Here is a 16426-nt window from a genome sequence, read left to right as displayed (position 1 = left end):
TGACATTGTGTTTTTAAATGTTAAGTTTTAGACTGGGTTCAGTGTGGCAGCAACGTTAAGAGTATACACCTGATGATGGCCGATAGAGGCCGAAACATGTAGTGTAGAAAGAACAAGATCAAAGACATATAAATATATATTGTTTGCACTTAGGACGGAGTTTGTATCATTTATCGTGTAGAGTGCAACAGGATGCTTAAATATAATATTAAAATGGATCTTAGAGAGATAGGATGGGGTGGTACGGACTTGTCTGATCTGCCTCAGGATAGGGAGGGGGCCAGTGGAGGGCTCTTGTGAACACGGTAATGAACCCTCGGGCTCCCTAAGATGCTGGGAAATTCTTGAGTAGCTGCACAACTGGCAGCTTCTGCAGTTGGTTTTCGCGCGTGTTACGTTTACCCAGTCTGAGAGAGGAACATAACAATTCCAGCGGACACAGTTAACCTTCATTTCACGTTTAATTTTTAGTGATGAAGCGACTTTTCACTTGAGCGGCACAGTCAATCGTCACAATGTGCGTATTTGGGGAGCAGAGCACCCACATGAAACAGTTGAGCACGAAAGAGATTCCCCTAAGGTGAACGTCTTCTGTGCTGTGTCTCAGGACAAGGTTTATAGTCCCTTTTCCTTTGAAGGAAACACCGTTACAGGGCAAACCTATCTCGATATGCTCCAAAACTGGCTCTTCACTTCACTGCAAGCAGATTCGCATGACTTCATTTTTCAACAAGATGGAGCACCGCCCCATTGGAACCTGATGGTCCGAGCTTTTTTAAATGAAAAAGTGCCCCAGCGATGGATTGGTCGGAAGGGGGCCCAAGACCTTGCTCTTTGTGCTTGGCCTGCGAGATCCCCAGGTCTCACCGTGTGTGATTTCTTCTTGTGGGGATATGTAAAAGATCACGTTTATGTTCCATCGCTACCCACTAACCTCGATGACCTTAAACATCGAATAACAACAGCGATTAACTCAGTGCATCGTGATATGCTGATACGCGCCTGGGAGGAATTCTCTTATCGCATTGATGTTGCCCGTGATGCAGCTGGTGGCCACACTGAACACTTGTAAGACAGGAAATAAAAGTTGATTGTGAGTAGAATACTTGTGACTTGGCTGGAGTTTTGTATTACTTTCCTTTACTAAAATATTGCGTAATACAATCGGTTCATTCTTTTTGAATAACCCTGTTTATTCAAAATTCTGATCGTTACACCTCAGGGGAAAGGATATTTTCAAGGACCTAGGCGTAGATTGAAGAGTAGTCTATTGAGATAGATTTTAATTTATTTATTTATTTGTCTCCAGTTTACTTAAGGACGGTGTCAGCACTCCAGACTGTACAAGCATCGAGTGACTGAATGATAAACTGGGAAGTACTGTGTATGAGAGAGAGAATCGTTATGGACTAACCAGATGATATCTGAGCGTTTGCCTGACCGAACTGACTGACACCACGGAAACCCTCGGTCAGAACGGTGGGTGCCCCGGACGAGGTCCGAATGGGGCACCTCCAGAACATAAGTGAGGATATTACCAATTCGCTCCGTGAAACGATGAGAAGGGACAGACAGGATTAATCTGTCTCAGAAAAAGGACAAATGGCGGAGTCTCCTGAACACGGTAAAGAATTTTCGTTTTGTATAAAAGCCGGGAATGTTTTGACTAGCTGAGTGACTGTTAGCTTCTCAGTAAGGACTATGCTCCATGGAGTTGCTTAGCTCTAGCGTTGAAGCTTTAAATTCTTGCACGGACCCTATAAGACGGGTCACGCGACGCCATACCATTGTGTGGGTCGCCAGGTCAGTACTCATGTCTGTTCCAGAACTATACCACAGCCTTCGCCAAACCGCCGGAAGTAGAGGGGTCCGAACCGCGGACCGGGGCCACAAAGAGTGGAGATGAAGAGTCCATTCCTTTCTGTTTATCTTTCATTAAATTTTTTCGCGAGTTACACTTGAGACACACCCAGAAGCAGGGGCAGGTCTTCGTGTACTGTCCTTTATGGTTGTCCTTCGTTAACCAGAATTTGTATATTCTCACATAATTCAGCAAAATCGAAGTTCATGAACGCCAGTTTTAACTGAAGGAGTTATCGGACAATTCCGATTTTCAGGCATACAGCCCCATAATAAGTAAGGCCACAAATGGGCTCTTTCATGCACGGCATAAACGGCCAATTGCACTTTATAAACATACCGGAAGTAAATAATAATCCCTGAGGCTGAGGGCAGTTCGGGGTGTTCTTTATGAACGAATCCAGCAACGTAGAAATGCTTTATGGACGGGGAAGGGGGGGGGGGTTAATGGGGCTTCGTATAGTGATTACAAACATGTCTACATATTTTTTGTTGAAGTGTACGAACACAACAACTGTAAGTTTTATAAAAGTCGTCATTGTCGATACACTGTATGCATTAAACTGAACAAAAGAACATCGTCAAGTGTATCTAATTTTTAATTGATAAGTATGAAGCCCCTCGTGGTTCAGGTTCAAACGGCCATCTTCAGGGGCGTCCAGTGTTAAAAGTAAACTTCACTTAATTTCGTGTGAATTATTTAAACATTTGCCCATGTGAATTACTGCAGACATTAACATTTGTGACCAACATGGCGCAGAAGCCAATATATAGTTCAGCACATCACGACAAAGACACAAAACCCATTACTTCTATGCAGCATACATTTTTACACGTTAAAGATATACTTGACGATCGCATCTGTTTTAAATGACTCATGTGGAAATATTCTTTAAATAATTCACGCAAAATAATGTAGAAAGTTTTCCTTCAGCAATGGACGCCATAACGGCATTTTGAAATGCCAGAACTGGTACGATCGCTATAAGCATGGGGTGAACGACGTGCAGCCTTTCCGAATATGTGCGGAGGGACTGACGAAAACCACGGAAAGCCGGTGTCTCGGACGACATCATGACACGATGCGCAGAAGTAGATACGTTTCAGAATTTCCATTTGCTGTAGGACACCTGGGCCGGGCCGGACGGCCGCCTGGTCCTGGACTCGCAGCAGGACTGTCAGGGCTTCAGGCACGTGCAGCGTGATGACGTCATCAAGTTCACCTTCACGCGGCGTTTCGATACCTGCGACCCGCAGGATTACATCATAGAGGTAGGTTCGATAAAAGCTTTGTGTTTTGATTTGGCGCGGAGCCTGCAGCGGTACAGTCGCAACAGCAAATTGGTTCGTGTGTTCAGGAGGGCACGACACACGTGGTGTGGGCGCGGGGCAGAGGCCCCCTGTTTCGACTGGAGGGTCTCAACGTGTCTGGTGCCGCTCAGAGCGGTATGCAGCGGGCGCAACTACTGAAGAACACGAGCCCCTCCCCCTCGCACCCCAGCGACACGTGGCACCATGACATCCTGAACAGCGAGGTGAGAGTGCCTGGGGACGACACGACGTACTGGTGCCGCGTGCACAGGCTGCCGGCCGCGCTACGCACCAAGCACCACGTCCTGCAGGTAGGACGCAGCACTTTCCGGATATTTGCATTTCATTCTGTTCGTGAAGGGCCTGTGCTCATTCCAGCCATTTCCTCACAGTATGAGGCAGTGATCCAGCCTGGGAACGAGGCACTCGTGCACCACATCGAGGTGTTCCACTGCGAGGCACCAAGCACCCACACGATGCCCGAGTACCAGGGACCCTGCTTCTCGCACGAGCGTCCCGAGGTCACTAAGGTCTGCAAGAGGGTGCTGGCTGCATGGGCCATGGGGGCCTTGCCCTTCAGCTACCCTGAGGTACTCACGTCTCCGCCTCCAATGTTTTTAGTAAGAGAATGTACGAAACTTGTTATGAAGAAGCATCATACAGAGATTGCCACTGTTTCAGGAGGCTGGCCTGCCCATTGGAGGGCCAGATTTCAATCCCTACGTCATGTTAGAAGTACATTACAATAACCCAGAGAGGAGAACAGGTGGGTGGAAGGTACAGTAAATGTATTTGCAAAATTACAGTTACTTTTATCCAATGCAGAATCCTTATCATCATCAGCAAGACAAACAACTATACATGCAAGTGGAGGACATGGCACTTCTGTACCCTTACAGTGTAACATAACTAGCCTATCTAAGCGGTACAGAATCTGTCCATGTCAAAATCACTTATCAAATCAAACTTTTCTCTGTTCACATTCAAAATTAAAACAATGCACAAACCTGGTAACTGCTTACATCAGTACAGTCAAAGTATCATGTACCATAGATAGTGCCAGCCGTAATTAGGTTGGGAGGGGAACATTATTAACTTCCTGACTTACGGTGAATTTACTTATTTGTAGAGTCGTCGTTTACATTCCCTACAAACGGACAATACTTTGTAACATGAGGCACCGACTAAATAATTAACATTAATATTACTACATCCACACTATGAGCCTCCAAAACAGTTTATTATATACACACAAAATATAAAATACTCCAATTTGTCCGTGGGAACGAAACAATATCACAAAACCAACGACTGTATCGATGATGTAAAGCATCACTCAAAGAGTTTTATTCTTGTTTTATACTATAACTTTTGTTTTATATAATCTAATTTATTGTATTTTTATGCCAAGTATTTTAATATAATATTATTGTATCCAATTTTATTAGTACTGCACNGGATAAATACCGTCTTAAGTGCAACAAATTTTATTGTAGTTTTTACTTCTTTTCCTCCTCCACACTACATGTTTCGGCCCTAAATGGCCATCATCAGGTGTGTATCACTCACGTAGCTGTTACACTGCTTGTTAAAATTGTTGTACCCTGAAAAAATTTTAACTAAAAAAAAAAAATTGAAAAAGAAAGAACAGAGATCTTATAGACATTTTAACTTGAATTAAGTTTTAAAAAGTGCTAATTTAAAAATCAAATCGACACATGTAGATTAACAAAGATTTTATACAATTAGAAAGACTGGTAATTTTAAATTTTAACAAGCAGTGTAACAGCTACGTGAGTGATACACACCTGATGATGGCCATTTAGGGCCGAAACATGTAGTGTGGAGGAGGAAAAGAAGTAAAAACTACAATAAAATTTGTTGCACTTAAGACGGTATTTATCCATATATAAGGCCTTAATAAACTGGGAAGGATGTGTAAGGAAGCGGTCATGGCCCGACTTGAGACATACTGCAGCATTTGCCTGGAGACATGGAGGAAAGCCACAAAAGAAACCTCAACCAGGATAGCTGGACTTTGGGTCATGACCTGAACACAGAACCTTTCAAATACAAGGCAGGAGTGCAACCCACTCTGCTCCAACATTCAATAATACGTATTGGATTAAACTGGCTCAAGTAGTAATGATGGAAACGTCATGGCAGCCAACTTAATAAAATTACCCTTTCTTCTGCAGACTGGGTAGACAGCTCAGGGGTGCGCATGTACCTCACCCCAACACTGCGGCGCTTTGATGGTGGGGTCATAGAGCTAGGGCTCGAGTACACGGACAAGATGGCCATCCCGCCGCAGCAACCAGAGTTTGTACTCAGTGGCTACTGCATCGCAGAATGCACAGCAGTGGTACGCACCTTCTTCAACAGCCAAACATCCAATGGTGACACAGGGCAGCCAGCCACTTCACACACAGCTTTGTGATTACAGGCCGTGCCACAGGAGGGCATCATTATCTTCGGATCTCAGCTGCACACCCACCTGACAGGCATCAGGGTGTTCACACGGCATATCCGGGATGGCAGAGAGCTACCTGAGCTGAACCGCGACAACCACTATAGCACACACTTCCAGGAGATTCGTTCGCTCAAGCGGCAAGTCAGGATACTCCCGGTAAGTTTGTTTCAGCATGTAGTCTGTAATACAAGCTGAGGGCAGGCTCTGAGATTTGCATTGAAGACGTCCGAGCATAGGGTGATGAAAATACCTTGACCTAAGAGAGAGTAAATAATAGGAAGCTGGAGAAAACTGCATGATGAGCTTCACAATTTGTACTCTTTGCAAAATACCTGTTGGAATGACACGTGAGGCATATAGCATATGTGGAACACACGAAATGCATACAGATTTTCTCTTGAAATCTGAAGGGAGAAGCTCATTGGAGAGACCTAGGCACAGATGGGAGGAAAATATTAAGATGGATCTTGAAGAGACTCTTGGCAGGTTGTGGAGGGAATACATTTTGCTCAGGATAGGTGAAGTCTTTAGATTGCATGAGAGGCTGGGAATTTCAGAGTAGCTGAGCAACTGACATATTCTCATGAAGGGTTCTGCTCCGTGGGGTAAATTATGTTTTGCAGTTTTTTGGTTTCCTGCCACAGACATCCTTTCCTGCTCAACCAATAATGTAATGGGTAGCGACCTGTTCCTGGTACAATTTTCTCTTCAGTGTCACACCCTTCCTGTCCTTCACAGGGAGACGCACTCATCACAACCTGCTGGTACAAGACCACAGATCGTGACAACATCACAGTGGGAGGCTTTGCCATCAGCGATGAAATGTGTGTCAACTACGTGCACTACTACCCTAAAATTGATCTTGAGGTCTGCAAGAGTTCCATCAGCTCTGACAGTCTGAACACATACTTCAGGTTTCTCCGCGAGTAAGTAAAGAGGTTCACATTTTTTCAATATGTACTAAGGGCATTCCGTATATAATGCCTCCTATATTTTTTTAAGAAAACTACAACAGATGCAGAAATCATAATAACGCAGTTAAATAGGGCAAGTTTTCAGCTACTTACAGTTATTTTTCCATATAATCACCACCATTCGTTATGCACTTTTGTCATCGATGAACAAGAGCCTGTATGCCGCGCCCGTAAAAGTCTGCGCCAGCAGAGGCTAGCGACTTTCTTACAGCTGCAATGACAGTATCGTTGTCTGGAAAATGTTGCCCACGTAGTCCATATTTCATAGGCCCAAAGAGATGGAAGTCTGAAGGTGCTAAATCGGGGCTATAAGGTGGATGTGGTAGAACAGTCCAGCCAAACTTTGCAATGTGCGCGGTGGTCGCCAAACTGGTAGGGGGTCTAGCGTTGTCGTGTTGCAAGCGAAAGGTTGTCTGCTTCTCTGGCCTGACTCGGAAAATACGGGCTTTCAGCTTAGTCAGCGTCGTCTTGTAGCGTTCAGAATTGACAGTCCCTGATCTATTCGGATAAGGCGCTCTTCATTGTGAGGAGTGGCAGCTGAGCAGGGATGCCCATGGCGTGGCTTGTCGTGCACTTCACTTTCGCCACTGTTGAAACGCACTACCCACCGAATCACTGTGCTTACATCCACTGTATTGTCTCCGTACACCTTTAGCAAGTGTCGATGGATGTCAACGGGTACAATTTGTTCGGCAGTGAGAAATTCAATAACACATTTCTCTTTCATACGCACTTCTATGTCAGACACCAATTTGGTAGACTGCTCTGCTGTCGCTATCTGTCGCACGACAACCAAATTAACAGTACATTGGCGGGAATGTTAAACCTTTACTACAACACCACCAACATCCAGCTCAGACGTTACATATTAACACAAAAAAATAGGAGGCATTATATACGGAATGCACCACGTACATTGTTAGGATAGGGTGCTGAGGAGAATATTTAGGCCAAAGGGATGAAGTGAAAACTGCATTATGAGGAGCTTCGTAACTTGTACTCTTCTCCAAGTATAATTAGAATGATAAAGTCAAGGAGGTTGAGGTGAGCAGGGCATGTAGAATGAATCGGAGAGAAGAGGAATGCATATAGGATATTTGTGGGAAAGCCAGAAGGAAAGAGACCACTGGGAAGACCAAAGCATACGTGGGTGAACAATATTAAAATGGATATTATATTTAAAGTATCCTGTTGCGTTACACTTCTATATGTAATAATAGAAATGCCGTTGTGATTGCAACATGAGATGTTGGCGAGATTTTAAAACAAAACAGACAGGCTGATGTTTTAGATTTTGGATTGTGTGCAGCGTGACGGCTACGTAGTGAAAAATACACCTGATGATGGCCAGTTACGACCGAAACATGTAGTGAAGAGGAAGAAAAGACAGAGATATACAACCAAATAAATTGTTGCATTCGCGATGGCATTTGTATTATTACATATAGATTAAAATGGATCTTAGAGAGATAGGATGGATTGGTGTGGCTCAGGATAGGGACCGGTGGAGGGCTCTTGTGAACATGGCAATGAACCTTCAGGTTCCATAAAATGTGGCAATTTCTTGAGTAGCTGCAGATTTGGCTTCTCTTCAAGAAGGGCTCAGCTCCATAAGTAAGTAAGTAAGTATATTGTTAGGGCTGTCAGCCTGAGCCAGCTGAATCTATTTCACACCTTCTTTCATTATGATTCATTTTAATGTGATCTTACCTTCTTCTCTGTCTTACAAAGGATGACCCTTTGTGATCATCTGGGATGCAATGCTATGTGATTTCATTGGAGGTACCAATATTTCAAGGGACTATCTTTAAGATCTTTAAGGTTGGGGCACAAAACTATATAGTGTGACATCCAGTATGACTGTGAAAACCTCACACTCATAATGTGACACTGAGTCACTACTAATATTTCACATACAGACTGGAAGTAATTTTTTGGAATAATGAAGACACTTCAAATTGGTACAAAAGTCTGGGGAAAGAACAAACACATAATGAGAGGTAATTACTGCAGTGCGGGCTCGTCCCTACATGCATCATTGGTGGTAACAAGAGGCACTTGAAATACCTTCCTTAATATGAAGCACCATGGAACTAAATGTGCGGCATCTACATGTGTCCACCCCCATTTCCATACCTTACTTACCTACAAGTTTTATCAAAAAAGTTCTTAACTAATGCAGGCAACCGCAATTTGCCTTTTTCACACCTAATACAACTAGCTGGCACTTGCTATCAGCCAACATCGGCCGTAACGCAATATCTTACTTTTATAGCTGCCATGCATCTCTGCAGTGGTCTACATGTTACTGCACTAAAACCTGCTGCATTCAGAGGTAACTTCTGAAATTATAAATATTTCATACATCTGGTAGGCTTCCTTGGGCGGCACACGGGCCAATCGCAGGGCCTCTACACATACAACACAATATAAATACAGGAAAAACTTGTACATTCATTCCCTGAGTAGGATCTGAACCCATGAATCCAGGATTCAAATGACCGAAGTCAGTACACGGCATACAACCTACAACAGACTGCAGAACAAGACGCAGGGCACTCATGCTGTCAAGTTTGTGCCTTGTTGCAGATGGGAGGGCCAGGCCACTGGACTGGATCTGGGGATCTCTGACAATTACAAAGCAGTGCACTGGACTCCAATGAGGGCCCGCATACTCCAGGAGCTGTACCACGAGACTCCCCTGTCCATGCAGTGCAACCAGTCCACAGGGGAGAGATTCCCAGGCTACTGGGAGAACATGCCAATCACACCTGTGTTATTCCCACTGCCGCCCCATCCCAGGGACTGTGCCACACATCCCTAGGAGCCCTGGCCCTGTAGTCAAGTGTAGACACATTCTTGTATAATAAACACTGAAGGCAATGCAACACTTTCCTACGTAACTGTGTGCTGCAAGTGACATGGGGGTCTTCCCCCATGTAATCTTAACCTGAGCACTGCATGTTAAGTACCAAACATTGCAGTTGAATGGTTAGCACCCTGCTTTCTATCTGGAATGTTGTTGCAAGATTTGTCACAACTTTCCTCAATCCTTCCATATTCCAGGGCTGTACCTCAAACTGAAAGGTCATACCATGTCATTCCCAATTCACTGTTCACTCATTCATACCATCATTAGACACTATATGGCATTAACTACTGACAGTGTCATTAAATAAACCATACATATGTAAATAAGTAAAAAAATAGTTATTCCTGTGCTTAACTAATTAAATACTACACCATGAAGATGTATGGGGGAGCAGATGTATACATCCACGTTTTCTTGACCTCAGCACTACTTTATGATGAGTGGTCAGCTTCACACCCCACGCCGCTTTACCCCTGGAGAAAGAGGCCCCAGTACCAATTGGAAAAAAAAAAAGAGGTTGGCCCTCAGTACCTTGATACTTCCCCCATCTACCAGAGGCATTGAAACTACTTGGGCAGGAAATTGTTGCCTAATTTAGCTCAGAGGTCTCATAGACATGAGGTTCTTTTACGTGCTGTAAATCTACAACACGGGACACATGGCTTAAAGTCCCTCCGGAGGACTTGTTCCCTGAATTTTTCTGCACTTAAAAATTCCACGACCTCCGCCGGGTTTGAACCCGCGTACCTTGAGTCATGAGGTGGGAACGTTACCCGTAGACTACGGAGGCCACTCAGGTTAAACGTAAGTCTGTGGATGAATTTTCTGGCTGCTTCTCCTTGGGAAAAATCCTGGCAGTACCCATTGTTTGAGCAAAAAATTCTAGTCTCCTTGCTCTGAAGATGGCAATGTTCAGGGAGCCATGACAATCTGTTCCGCATGCACCGTTCCGCATGCACCGTTCCGCATGCACTGACACATTCAGACATTCCCACAATTTTAATATCAAATACCAGACATTACATTTCTGCATATTTTTCTCAAAAATAGTTTGGGCAATTTTAAGAGTATTACATTCAAAAACTTGGTGATTTATATAGGTAACTTATGTTACATAGTATCCTTAAGAGTGTGAAGCCTCAGAGAATACAATGGACTGGGAATACAACTAAGATGGGGGATGCAAAGAATGCATACAAAAATCTGATGGGTGAAAACACTTTGAAAATAGAAACTACAAAGTTAAAAAATTCTGGAAGGTAATATTTAGACAGATCTCAGGGAAACAGCAGGTGACATGGACAAACATCACAAAGGATCATTGTGCGCTCTGGTATTAGCGATAGAATGCTTTTGGCTTATTCCATCTGAAAGTTATGTTCAAAATATTATTTCTGTAAACTGCCCTATCCTTGCTTCCTGATTGTGCTGACAGTCAAAATCTGCCTGACAAATGTGAACTGTGCAAAAGAGCTCTGGGGAGAAATATACAATTTTTATATATGAAGCAATGGACAGCGAGAAGTAAGGGTGAGCACCATAAAACCTACATGGCCACAATTTACCTAGACTGACATACAGCAACTGCACTAACGGCTACACGACACCTTGATAATCTGATCATGAAATTAGTTTTCATTTACATGTTGGGTAAAGTCCACTAGCTCCCAGCAGTTTATGGAGCAGTCTGATCACAAGTGGACAAGTTCCAGTCTTACAGCTGCTGCTTCTCTCAGGAATGGCAAAACTAATGCTAACCTCTACTGTCGACTTTCGTGACACAAACTTCATATAAGCTGCTCCACTCTACGCTTCTGAATGGGGACACTAACCCTAAACTTCACACATTCACCTATAAAAAGAAGGCTCCAAATTATTGGACCAGTTATAACTTTTTATCAAAAGGTTGATTCTGCTATACAAGGTGTGGCAATAAAGAAACCGGATTCATGCTCTAACCCTTTATTAAAAAAAAATCAGNATGAAGCCTTTTTTTTTTTTTTTGCATACAGAGATTTGATAAGAGCACATATTTTGAAAAACTCAACACTTCATGTAACCGATGCAGTGACAGTGAATTACATGCCCACTACTGCTCATGACTATATTATCATTATACATGAAACATTACTTACCTGTGAACTGCCCACTACAGATAGTCTGGTAACAGCAGCTTCATAGCTTCAAGTATCAACACATCTGGGAACTGAAAACAACTCGTTTGGCTGGCTGCCACAAACCAGGAGTAACAGCAGGATGGTTGAGGGAAGAGAGCCCCCTTCCAAATTATTTTGTTGGAAAGCATTCTAGAAATACATTTTAATTATAATATAGTTCTCTAAAATACACTTATGCCTTATGAGCAGAGGCCCCCCATAAAGGGGGTCGTACCTTCAAAACAAAACTTATTTAGTACTTTTTACACAGTAGACAGTAGAATCCAACAGGCAAGAATAATATTTGATTACTTATTGCTTCTTCTGAGACTTCTTTGTGACCTGAACAATAAATAATAAACGCTAAAAATGTCATGATTAATTTTGATACAAACTGCTATCACAGTGTTCTGGATCATGATCGCATAGAATGGTGGGGGGCCACCCACCAACATTACAAACTTCTGGCACCTACTATTCACCGTCACATTTACCAAAAAAAGAAGATGCCTTTCATTTAAATTTTGGTATCTATGACACCACACATTAAGATGAACACTGTTCTTTGTCTTATCATTTCATCAACAGCTAATGACGATTTTGCAGACTTGGAAAAAAAAACTGGGTATCATGAATATGTAAGCGATTTTATCAAAACGCACAACCTGAATAACAAATTTACATTTGTTTAATAAAGGCACTTCCTTCCCAGTAAATGTTACAAACTTGCATCACAATATCATGGCCTCTGCTTGCACCTACACTGTGAGCTCTGCTTTGAGTATGTCATCCAGCAACTGCCAGCATGAACTTAATATAGAATTACACTACAACATAGAAACCAGCCCATAACAGTGTAAGTACAGGCTGCCCACAAAGCTACTCACTAAGAGTTTTGTACACAAAAATAATAAAACTATTTACACTGATGGCAAAAACTACTACAAGTAAAATAGCGTCTCACATGAAGGCACTTGGGTCTGCCACTCCTGGCAAGGTGTAAGGCACATTCTGATTGTGGAGTTTGGTCCTGCAGAAACAATCACAGATAAAAACTGGTCCACGGAGTGACATGCAAGAACATCTGTGTGTTAACAAAATGATTTGTACAACAGTTCACAACACTAAATATAGATGGCTTCCGCTTGTTTCTGGTGCTGACTGCTTGCCACATAAGCATTTGCCACTGGACTGTGAATTCCTTCTGACCAATCAGAGTTGGAATGTGGTGAGGATGAGGACCAATGTCCAGGAGATTCTGGAGAAGGTGTAGGGAAGTTCTCTGGTGCCTGGATGTAGTGCTGAGGTGTTGCCTCTGGGTTCTGCGAGTGCTGGCTGGGAGGTGTGAGGTAGTGATAGTAGTTTGCATTCTGCTGCTGCTGCGGTTGCTGCTGCTGTTGTTGCTGCTGCTGCTGCTGTTGCTGTTGCTGCTGATTGCTGACACCTCCAGCACCCATTGGCTGCTGCAGCTGCAGGTTTGCCAACTGCTGTGATGCGCCATATCCCAGTGGGACCTCTGCTGAAGCTGAGAAGTCGAAGCCCATGACTAACTGCTGCTGCTGTGGGATGCCCCCATGTTTCTGGTGGGTCGCAGCCCTCATGGCTGCAATGTGTGTGGGAGAGGTGGGAAGTGAGGGTCGTGACTTCGCAGGGGACGGGGACCCCATGTAGCTGGTGGGAGGAGACATGGTAAGGCTGGAGTTTACGCTGTGGGGTGGGGACTGCTGGTTGCTGTAGGGGGGAGATAATGTGTTGGGGTGCTGCATCTGCTGCATCTGTGGCTGCGATGGAATGCTGAGGGGGAGTGAAGTCTGCCGGCCATGTTGCTGGGGCAGTCCCTGCTCGTGAAACACAGGCAGACCTCCATAGTTCCCTCCCCCGTATGAGTCCATACCGATGTTATGCAGGCTCTGCATGGAGGTAGCTCCTTTGATGCAATCCTCATAAGATGGGGGCTGCTTGCCCATAAGCCCACTGCCCCCATCCAGCCCAGCATGATGGAGCTGAGCCAGGTTGAGGCCGCCATTGCTGTATAGAGAGCTGTCATAGGGGCTTGGCGTTCCATCTGTTGTGCTCAAGCTGCCAACTGTGCGTGGGGATTCAAGAGAGGTGACAGGTGATGCCACACTCTCCACACTCTGAACACCATGAGGCGGCTCTGGTGGGGCCTGTGTCCCTGGTTTCTTGTTGCTCTTCTTAACACTAGGTTTCCGGCGCACTGTCACCACTGTCCCCTCTACGTCAGGGCTAGTGGGAGAGTTACCAGTCGCTCCTATCAGTCCGCCACTGATAGTGCCAGCCTTTGGCCGCTTCTTGGATTTGGATGGTTTGGCACCAGCACCTATTACTGTTGGGTGTGTTATTAGGTGATGGTGATGGCCAGGAGAGCCTGCAACAGAATATTCTGCTACAAATGTGCCCCCATAGTAAAACTCACCACCTGACAGTCTGCAATCACGCTCACCTATGATGGGCCCACTGGGTATCACGGTAACCAACTGCGGACTCCTGGGAACATGTTCGTCCAGTAACCGCACGATGTCATGATGCAGTCTTTCACCAGCCACATCACGAGGCAGCCTGTCCATGTGGTCGGTGATCTCACGGTTTGCAAAGTTGTCGAGAAGTGCCTTGCAGGCTTCGTAACTACCTTCACGTGCTGCCAGGAACAATGGGGTCTCATCCTGCACCGCATGAAATGTAATCATGTACCAGGAACATGATTCGGACAAATTTTGTAAAATGAGATATAGTATGCACCTTACTTGTCAGCACCTCAAATCTCTTAAACAGCAATACATGTTTTATACACTCATATATACACGCAGTGTGTCTGCATGACCAAAGTATGTACCCTCTCTGATCCTGAAATTGTGGGTTATCTTGTTGCGTGAATGTTGGTACAATGAGTATTGGCAAATATTAATACATTATATTTCCGCACAGGATGCACAATAAAACTGTCTACACAGAATATAGTTCTGTTTCACATAAGGAAGATGACTGTCCTGCTTTCACAATACACTACAGCAAAATCTTTCTTCCTGTGATTCTGCAAATCATGCAAGCAGTCAGCCAGTATAATCAGTTTGAATTCATAAAATTCATCAATAAGCAACCTCGATTTCTGTGTGCTAATACAGAATTTTCAGTGAACAGATGAAGTGTTTCTTGGGGCACATGCTTTACATTTAAAAGGAATGAGAAAACTGCAAATTCCAATGGCAGGACAACTAGAAGAGAAGATTCTAAAACAGCGAGCTCCATGACTTTTGAACAAACCAAGATGGTGGTGACATGCCTGAATTACCTTGTCATCCTGCGCATCTCTGTTTGCTCCATGTGACAACAAGATGTTGACTGCATCTACATTGTTCACAGCAGCTGCCCAGTGCAACGCTGTTTTGGTGGAGTTATCAGCAGCATTGATGTCAGCATCAGCATTGATCAGATCCTCTACCATGCCTTCAATAGCCAGTCTTGCTGCCAGAATGAGAGGCGTAGTGCCATCATGCATACGGGCATTCAGGTTTGTGGCTCGGTTACGAAGAAGAATCTGCAATGTTAATAGGTACACTCAACAATCAGGATATGATCTGCGTCAACAGTGAAGGCTTGTTGGAGTGTATTCCACAGTAACATATTTGTATATTTCAAATGAAGGTACATCCTTGAATACTCAACTGAAACATCATAAAGCAAATGTGAAAATATTTCAGTCAGAAGTACCTATATAGCATTCTAAACAACATTATTGCATACGCCAATTTTCAGACTTTAAGATTAAATTTCAGATCTGTGACGTCTGTTGTAAAAACTGAAAGAAAGAAAACTGTGTTACTCTTACAAGCCTGTCACATGCAATACAATGAAACGGAAGGGACATTCGCTTATTGCTGCAGCTCTGAATGCAAGTGTGTCGTCATTACTGACACTGCATGGCCAATTTCCATAACAGTTTTCTCCAAAATTCATTTCAGATTTTCTCTCACATTAATGACCGGCTACTACTAATAATAACTTCTGCCATCGTTCATCAACTTACAAATCACAAAACATTACTGCATTTTTGCCCTTCAGAGTCTATGATATTTCCTCCTGTGTGTCATATGGGATGTTCTCATGGTAGTGTCTACAAACATTACTGTCTTCTGGCATGACGCCATGCAGTGTGGTAGACATTTACTGATATTCTGAAGGAAAGTGCTATCTCCATTTTCAGGGTATCACAACCATTTCTTATGTATGTAGGTAAGTTAACAAGTAAGTTAAAAATGGATATAGAATTTAAACAAATAATAGTACTGATATGAAAAATGCTTTATTTCTCAACATAATCTCCCTGTACACTGAGGCACTTGTCCCATCATTTCACAAGCCCCTGAAAACCAGCAGCATAAAATTTGTTGGGCTGCTGTCGCAACCTGGCGGTGACTTCCCTACAAAAGGGTAACTATAGACATTATAGCCACTGCCATTGGTTCTTCACATGGCATGGCCTACCTCATAATGCATGACACGTTAGGTTTTCACGAAGTCTGTGCATGATGGGTGTCGCGCGTGCTGACCCCACAACACAAAATGCAAAGAATGGGTCTGGCATTACAGCATCTCAATCGTTACTACGATGAAGGACACGATATGCTAGCCCGAACTGTCACAGGTGACGAGTCTTGCTCCAAGCGACTCCCATTTGTTCGGCCCTCTTAAACATCATCTTTCAGCTGAACATCTTCCCAACGATGAAGCTGTAGAAAGGGAAGTCACCGCCTGGTTCCGA

General features: G+C 43.8%; 2 protein-coding genes across 2 annotated transcripts in view; one reads left to right on the top strand and one right to left on the bottom strand.

The window, feature by feature from the left end:
• Positions 1–9511, top strand: part of LOC111873648 (dopamine beta-hydroxylase) — a 14570-nt gene extending 5059 nt beyond the window's left edge. Inside the window, exons 2-9 of the mRNA XM_023868556.2 lie at positions 2986–3132; positions 3219–3482; positions 3564–3761; positions 3853–3937; positions 5370–5536; positions 5618–5800; positions 6383–6570; positions 9208–9511. Of these exons, the coding sequence (XP_023724324.2) occupies positions 2986–3132; positions 3219–3482; positions 3564–3761; positions 3853–3937; positions 5370–5536; positions 5618–5800; positions 6383–6570; positions 9208–9442 (1467 nt within the window). The 3' untranslated portion in view covers positions 9443–9511. The remainder of the gene's footprint in view (positions 1–2985; positions 3133–3218; positions 3483–3563; positions 3762–3852; positions 3938–5369; positions 5537–5617; positions 5801–6382; positions 6571–9207) is intronic.
• Positions 9512–11792: 2281 nt separating this feature from the next.
• LOC111873629 (neurogenic locus Notch protein) overlaps positions 11793–16426 on the bottom strand; it is an 83883-nt gene continuing 79249 nt past the window's right edge. Inside the window, exons 21-23 of the mRNA XM_023868524.2 lie at positions 14957–15202; positions 14111–14330; positions 11793–14035 (exon numbers count right to left, since the gene is read on the bottom strand). Coding sequence (XP_023724292.1) covers positions 12771–14035; positions 14111–14330; positions 14957–15202 — 1731 coding nt within the window. The 3' untranslated portion in view covers positions 11793–12770. The remainder of the gene's footprint in view (positions 14036–14110; positions 14331–14956; positions 15203–16426) is intronic.

The sequence above is a fragment of the Cryptotermes secundus genome, unplaced genomic scaffold (assembly GCF_002891405.2).
Source record: "Cryptotermes secundus unplaced genomic scaffold, Csec_1.0 scaffold678, whole genome shotgun sequence".
NCBI classification, from domain to species: Eukaryota; Metazoa; Arthropoda; class Insecta; order Blattodea; family Kalotermitidae; genus Cryptotermes; species Cryptotermes secundus.
The sequence above is the reverse complement of the archived record's forward strand: the minus strand, read 5'-3'. Positions and strand labels throughout refer to the sequence as shown.